The 8283-nt window shown below is 37.1% G+C and overlaps 1 protein-coding gene across 3 annotated transcripts in view; it reads right to left on the bottom strand.

The window, feature by feature from the left end:
* Positions 1-372: 372 nt before the first annotated feature.
* LOC130182905 (glucocorticoid receptor) overlaps positions 373-8283 on the bottom strand; it is a 73723-nt gene continuing 65812 nt past the window's right edge. For all 3 annotated transcript variants that reach the window (XM_056398103.1, XM_056398105.1, XM_056398104.1), the window contains 2 exons: positions 5550-5707; positions 373-5067 (listed from right to left, as the gene is read on the bottom strand). In XM_056398103.1, the coding sequence (XP_056254078.1) occupies positions 4915-5067; positions 5550-5707 (311 nt within the window). In that variant the 3' untranslated portion in view covers positions 373-4914. The remainder of the gene's footprint in view (positions 5068-5549; positions 5708-8283) is intronic.

The following is an 8283-nucleotide window of genomic DNA, read 5'->3' as shown; positions in this document are numbered from 1 at the left end:
AAGTTCATAATATAATGAGGCAAAAAACATCATAATAGAGTAAGGCATAAAAATGACCAAAAACATCATATTATAGTAAGGTATAAAAACATCTAAAATCTTCATGGTATGTTAACACATAAACAGTGATAGTATAGTAAGGCATAGAGCGTCATAGCATTGTAAGGCATAAAAAGGTAAAAAAAACTTAAAAAAGTCGTAGCATGGTTAGACATAAAAAGTCATAGGATAGTATGGCATAAAAATATGCAGCAATTATATGTATACATAATATAATAACGTGAAATGATCAGTTTTACAGCTTAGTTTAACATGCAATTACCATCAATTAAAATAATTGAAACCTTAAATAAAAATAAAACACACTGGAGCTGAGTGTTGGAAAACAGAAAACTTTATTGTGTAAGATGTTTGAACGAAAGAGAAATCAGTTCTTCCGAATTTCCACTTTTAACCAGTCATGACAAAAACATCAACCAAGATGTTACCAACAGGATGCCAAATCCAATGTCAAAGAACAACACAGATAACTTAATTCAACATTTAATCAAATAGGTGAAAATATCGACACTGACTACAGAAGAGGTGTAATACAGAAGTAATACAAACTATTGTTTTTTTTTTTAAACAAACATTTTATATTTTTTGTTTGTTTTTTTACATTGGATTACATTTACATAACTGAAATACGAACATAACAGATTTCAATGAAAGCCATAGCCATATATACCAGTGAAACATGATCTGCCCTTAATCTTTAAAGATAATATTTGCTTGTATTTTATACAAAATAGACTTTATCGACCAGTAGGAGGGTAGTGCAATTCCATTAGGCTCTGGCAGATTTACTTTCACACGGAGATTCAACTTTTTTTGTGTGTGTTTTGGTTTCTATTTTAAAGTGACCAGTAAATCCTCACAGCAATATATATATGGGATCCAAAGCCTTGACCTTTACAAAAGATACCTTTCAAATACAATAAGAAGTACTACAAGCTGGATAATAAGTGCTACTTAAAATGTAACTACTTGAATACTTCTTTTTGTTTGTTAAATCATTTTCTCCTCTGCTTTGGTCACTCTTATATAACACAAAACCTCCCCAAGTCCACCCCTGACTCCTTCCCCTCCTCCCCTCCTCTCCATAGAACTTTAAAACACAGTGAGCATTCGTGTAGACTTTCCCATTGACTCGTAAAATTTACATTTACTTCACAAGACAAACATGTTTAACACTTCCTAATGTATTCAACACATCTACCTTTTATCAAACACAAACCAACAAACAGAAAAATATTTACTTTCTGACTCGTTCAATGTACAAAAAGGATTGAGTAAAATCATTATATCAAAGAGGATCAAGCTGATGTATTCAAAATCACAGAAAATATTGTCATTTTTTACAACAGATCAATCTCCAAAAGCATTGATATTTGTTAAGGGTTTATCTATTTCCTGATTTGAAATCTTATTTCTATGGCTCTCTGTCTCCCTTTCGCAAGGCCTTTAGTCGAACATGAAGCTGAAAGGCAAAAGAAAAAATGTGTAGGAGTATAGAGGTTAGGTCTATGTAAAAAATATTTTGTAGTAATAGACACTGTTAAGGTTGCACTGGATATGTCGGCGCTGCTATATACACCTATGGCCATTTAGAAATGAGCAGGGATATGGTTACATCTATGCGTTAAAGCTGGTTTTCTGAAGCACCACCACCTGGAAACAGCTGTAATACTGAATGCAAAGTTACCCAAACAAATAGACAAGTCAAACCTTCCCCAGAATAATCAGCAATGTTGTGAGCAACATCAAGTCCGAGGCCAATGAGACCATGTCAGCAGGTGAAGCTGAAAGCCGACACTGCACATGAAACAACCCTGCTGCGAGTGGCCATCCTTTGGCAGAATGGCTGATTAAAAACATGATGGCTCTTAGTGAAAAGCGGCTTGTATGCGTCCAGAGCCTGCTGTGCTGTTAGCTGTAAGTAACACACAAATGACCGGTCTCTATGGCAACCTGCTACCTGGTCTGTTAACTGCCATTCAGAGTTATGCGCTGCGGAAGGACGAGTACCATTCAGAGTAAACAGCTGAAAATCTATATGGTCGACATTTTAGGCAGAGAGGCCTGGCAGTTACAAGAAACAGTGAGGAAAATAGACCCGCATCTATTATGAAGGGGGGGGGGGGCAATGTACAACTGCACTGTTCATGTATTTTGCTTTGGCTATCGCATAAGCTGGTACAATCATATTTCCACATCACAAATGTACCAAATGCTGATCACCACCTGTTTGACAGCAGTAGAAAGTACTGCTTATTTTGCAATTTCAAAAATACAATATTTTGTGCATCTCCAAAAAAAGAAATATATATATATATATATATATATATATATATCATACACTTACTTAGATGATAACAATCATTACTTTTAAGCTGGTGTAGATGTGACACTGAACTAAGCTCTTTCTCATAATTGAGCACCCTTAAGCAAAGTTACAAGAACCACATGATGTCAAATTACAACTGAATAATCACTTTTTCACATGTCCAGGAAAAAAAAAAAAAAAAAAAAAAAAAAAAAAAAAAAAAATATATATATATATATATTATATATATATATCTATATCTATAGACTTGCTATTACATTTGGCACTAGTGGAACACATCCATGTGATGCTCGCTTGTCAGTCTGAGCTGTAATTCACAAATTATTTGGACCAAACTGCAAAAATATTTCAACTTTAGAGGTGAAGTCTTGTGCTGAGAACAAAGGTTCCGTTGATTGCGGGTGTCTCTATTTTTACATCTCATATTACAAAAAATATATATATATATATATATATATATATATATATATGCATATTATATTTATTTACCTTTTCAGTTATGTTTGAGCTGATCAGCTTAATGATAACCTAATTTTCTGTTTGTGCAAACAATGAGATGAAACTGATTAAAAGATATATTTAATTTATGGTATTTTGAGAGAAATACTTTTTTTCACAAATTAATATGCTTTTTATTTACTTCTCAGGAGTACTGCATTGTGAAATTAATAATTTCCAGAGAATTAATTAATAAACATCTAAGTATTTAGAGATTTGAGAATTGTTATCATCTAGAAAATCTAACTGGTCTAGTACTCCTGTTAGGTTGCAACACACACCACAAATAATTTCCTTTTTCATTTGAACTTGCTGTGCTTTCTGAGATGGTAACATGCCAACCCGGACAGGTAAGTCATCTCAACTGGAGCTCCATGAAAGCATATTTTTTAAAATGAAGTTGCATGAAACCATTTACGAAGCTGGAACCTCAGCATGAATGCAGCTGGCAATGAAAGGACGGTTTTGAATTATGGCTACTTATCAACACACAGACACCTTGGACTTTTGACACCTTGGGGTGTGACTGCACCTGAATAAACTGCAAAGGTTCGTAAACAAGTTTCATTCCAATTAACAACTCGCTGATTATTCCAAGATCTACAGTCGGTAATGTTTAAGTCAGTCAGTCAGTCTGCACCTAAATAGTACAATACATCAGATATGTCTTGTTTAAATTCCAGTGGTGTCCATTTAGCACAGAGCTGGTTGCAGCTTCTCACAAGTTTGTATTTGCATGTGTGTTCAACATTATATCTGTTGATATAACCTGGGTAACCTGTAACTTTCAACACAATGTGATCCTAATTGGGCAATGCAGTACACTTATCAAATGTACTTCACACAGGGGAAAAGAAACATGAAATGTTTGAGACTTTAACAACATTTGGTGATACTTTTCCTGTCTTTTTTTTTTTTTTGAAGATCTTAAATCAAATCAAATCTGTATCAAAGGCTTATTCCTTATGTGCATGTCTGGGGATAAGAACAGAGAGAGCTGCCCACATTAAAAACACTAACATGGCGGTTTGAAAAGAAAACAGAAATTGCCAGCATGGAAAAACTAAAACAGACAAAATATGTGGAAGGATGTCAAGGTTACATTCTTATGCAAAGAAACACAACGGTTTTAGAGAGGATGGCTATGAAGAGCTTTAAAAGCTAAAAAGGCACTGGTTTTCCCTTCTCGGATACATCCTGTGTAAACATTTTGATTTGTGTGAATGCACGTCTGTGTCTGCTTTGTATGTTTATGTGTGTAAGTGACTTTTGCATGTGTGGTCAGAAATGCGTGCCTGCATAAAATAAATGGAGAATATTCCTCTATATGTTTTTTTTTTTTTTTTTTTTTCATCCATTGGTCAGGTATATAAATCTGATTTGTTTCATTTCAGAAAAGATAACTGATTCACAGCTGAAAACTGTTTGTCCTCACTGTCCTTGGAGTCCGGGGGGGGGGGGGGAGAAGAAAAAAAGTATGTTTCTAATTATTCTGTGATTTTGTTTGTCCCCTTCGTCGCCACCAGTTCTCTGGAAACCACAGCAAGCCAGCGCTCACTACATTCTCCGCGCAGTGGAGCCGTGGAGGGCAAACAGAGACAAGCTGGGCAGGTGAGCAGAGGAACATCAGGCTTAAACTGGGGGCAAGCTTCAACAGGCTGCTAATCCAGCGAGTCGGACAGTGTGTTTGGTGTCATGTTGAATGAGGAAAAGGTGGTTCTAGGTGTTGGCTTGTCAGTGAAAACAGCAGTGAAACACTGGAGGCAGGAAAGACATAGGCGGAGGTAAGGGGCTTGGGGAAACAAATAGATCACCAAAATGCAGCCTGCCCACAAGACATTCAGAGCCAAAACATTTCCCCCTGGAGGCCAAATTCTTCTTGGTTAGCCAAGAGGAAGGGCTACAGGTCGGTAGTAGGGTGTCCTACTGTAGTTTGGCCAAATCTGGGACCAGATTAGGAGGCGTGAGGCCACAGGTATTGTGCTCCTGGAGGAGGATTTAAGTCATTGCTTCACAGTTTAAGGCAGTCATTTCTGATGAAACAGCAGAGGCTTGACACTCCCGTCTTTGAATTTTGGTATCTGGTTGGTGATGATCTCCGCCAGCATCTCCGGGAATTCCACACTGAGGGTTTTATTCACAAAGGTGTAGAAACAGATCTGGAGAAGACCCTCGACCATCTGGAGGAGACATCCAAGAGGGCAGATACAGACACATTAGTAAGAATCTACTACGTATTGTAAAGCTTTTTTTTTTCTCCATTATTTGAATATTATTTTCAAATTAGCCTGCAGTGGATCTTTACTTCAGCAAAGAGGCTTTACAGGAAGGACAGTGGCTGAAATAGTCTTGAACGAAATATAATGCACTTAGTGGGATCTGTGAGTGTATTCTTTTGGGATTTACACTAATCAGCATGGTGCGAGGATCTCAGAAGAACACCGAGTTATTGATGCACTTGAACCACTAGATGTGAAAGAAAACACCTGACTGCTATGAAAGAAGATGTAACAGGAAACCACTTGTGAAACCTTATAGACATGACTGAATTCTAAGTAAAACAAAGAACAGGAGGAGAAACAGAAATCATCACAGTATATGCTGATTCAGTGTGTGTGTGTGTGTGTGTGTGTGTGTGTGTGTGTGTGTGTGTTTCTCTAACCTCCTGCATCGAGTCCAGTAGCTTAGTCAGCTGGTAGAAGCGCTGCCAGTTTTGACTAGCGTTCTCCTCTCTCTTGACGATGGCTTTTCCCAGCTCCTTGATGTACGTCATCCTGATCTCGTCAAACACCGCCTGGCTCTTCAGGCCATCTTTTGGCACTACACACACACACACACACACACCGAACATAAACACAAAAACAAAGGTATCAGGAGAGACGTTGGCGTGCAAGTTGGCAGACAATGGCAGGATTGTGACTAAAATAAAATTAAGATAATAATAATAAAAAAAACATTGTTAATGGTGGCACAGATTTGTAGTCGTTTCAAAAATATCTGTGATGTTACATCAAACGCACTGAGAGATTTTCATGTCAAGAACTCCACGCAACTTTGATACGAGTTTATCCCACAGACAACCGGTCCAAGAGGAGGAAGGATATGAATTTTAATTATGTCTATAAATCCACCATGTCTCTACTGGAGGGAGGTGAAAGTTGTCTATTGTATTTATCTTTCTGTTTTATCTTATGTAATGAACAATGAAGAACTTAAAACGTACCCATGTGATTTGCATTTAGACCCATACCTATGTGGACACATTTATACATAAATATCTTTGCTGCCATCTCGACAGCTGGTGATGTGAACATCTGGTTAGGCACATTCAAACATGTGTCTGAAATTAGTAATGTTTCTGTTTGTCTTAGCCTGTTCTTGATCCTGTTCTCTGCTGCAACACACAGCACAGGTCATTAAAACTAACTGTGTGGGACCCCAACAAGGGGAAACACACACAGATGCATGCACGCACCTCCTCACCAGAGGCAGTGGAAAGTATGCAAAACTAAAAGGTAACATCAAATGCTACTGTGCAGCATGTTCCCAGTCCAAGAGGAACAGTAAATGTTTGGACACACACCTTAAAAAAAACAAAAAATCAAAAAAACATAATAATTTCTACATGTATGTGTACTTCAAAGAGCACACAATGGGGATTTCCACAGCACCAAACCACAAACGGCTGAAAAACATCAATATGCAGTTGTCATAATGACCCTGTCAACACATCATGGATTCCTTGTCAGTCTGGTGCCTGGCACCGTGCCCAGGCAAAGCCACAGTCACTGGCCTAGAGATTATGCAAAGCCAAAGAGGGCAGGATCAGAATGAAGTACTGTCCGATTTACATAATCAGATAAGTGGAAGTGCTATCTGGCCTGTACATTATGCATTTGCAGGTTTGGCAGAGAGACAATTTTTAAGAGTAAAAACAGATTTCCTTTTCTGCTCTCTCTGGATTTTTTTAGTATAAAATAAATGTGTTACTTTTATTTAACAGAGATTTGACTGTCAGAAATGGGTCATAGTAGCTATTTCCTGCTGTTTGTGTGTGTGTGCACGTTCTTTTTTGAACCTTTTATTTAAACATTGCGGTGCAGATGTTAACTCTGCTGAAAGTGAAGTCTGCCTGCATAACAGGTATGATATAATAAATCAAATTGTCCCATAGGTGATTTTAATTCTCAGTCATGTGCATGAGAAATGATTCAAACAGCTCAAATCAAAGTTGTCCTGTCCTGATAGTATTTCCATCCATGATGGGAACAGATGGAAATAGCTCTCAGGTATGAAAATGCAACCAGTGCTCACTATGGAAATGTAATTTCCTCTGTATAAAGAGCAAATCGCCTCTTAAGTGCATCCTTTCCCCTGTCATTCTCTGAGAGTGAGGTGGAAAGACGGACGCTCTCCTCCACAGCAAAGGCAAATTTACATAACTGGGGAAAAGTCTGACTTTTTTCTTGTATAATTTTTTTCTGGTGATTTTAATGGTAGTAATTGAATAGCTTGAATGCTAGTCCACTGTTTGCATACAGTCTATTATTTAACCTTTTCAGAAAGACAGGACAGTGAGGGCTGCTAAACATTTAACAATTCTTACGCCTTTTTTTTTTGTTAGAAATTGTCTTCCAAAGGTTTTCACTAATTTGTATATTTTAAACTCGAGCAAATCAGGGCCTGCAAATCAACATTCATTCGGAATAAATTTAGGATATGATAATAGAGCTCTGCTGAGGCCAATTTTCACTCAGCGAAACTTAAATAATCATAATTTGGGAAAAAGGTTTTTGTTGAAACAAGGTTTTCCATTTGGGCAAATTGCAGCTGTGTTGATTACACAGCAAGCTGTATTTTACTCTCCGAGATAAGAAACAGAAAGTTGTCGTTGACTTCACTTCACATTTTATAATTTTCAAACAAACTCTGAAAGATAATCTGTAGGCACAGGAAAAAGCATAAACTGTTTCTGTTAATGAAAAAAATGATGCGTCTACAAAGATCAAGAACCTTTTTTGTACACTAGAAAGTATTTTCAGAAGACAAATACACTCTTACAGAAAAGCTAAAAGAACTAGATGGAGTGATACAATTCTTACAAAAGGTCACCCTAAATGAATTCTCCCAGTGTTATAGAATATCAATCTGTGATGCTCAATGCATTTTCAGGCTCATTTTGTGATGATGTCGCTATCCACCTTTTCACAAAGTGCCTTTAGGTAACCATGTTTTTCTGTCTTGTTCTTCTGTTAATTACTTTCCATGATTAACTGCTTAATTGTTTAAAAAGAAAAAAAAGACATTCACAATTTCTCAGAGGCCACGATGATGTCTTCAATCTGTTGTTGTTGTTGTTTTTATCCAACTGACGGACTGAAACCTCAAAAAGCAAT

This window comes from Seriola aureovittata, chromosome 15 (genome assembly GCF_021018895.1).
Source record: "Seriola aureovittata isolate HTS-2021-v1 ecotype China chromosome 15, ASM2101889v1, whole genome shotgun sequence".
Classification (NCBI taxonomy): Eukaryota; Metazoa; Chordata; class Actinopteri; order Carangiformes; family Carangidae; genus Seriola; species Seriola aureovittata.
The sequence above is the reverse complement of the archived record's forward strand: the minus strand, read 5'-3'. Positions and strand labels throughout refer to the sequence as shown.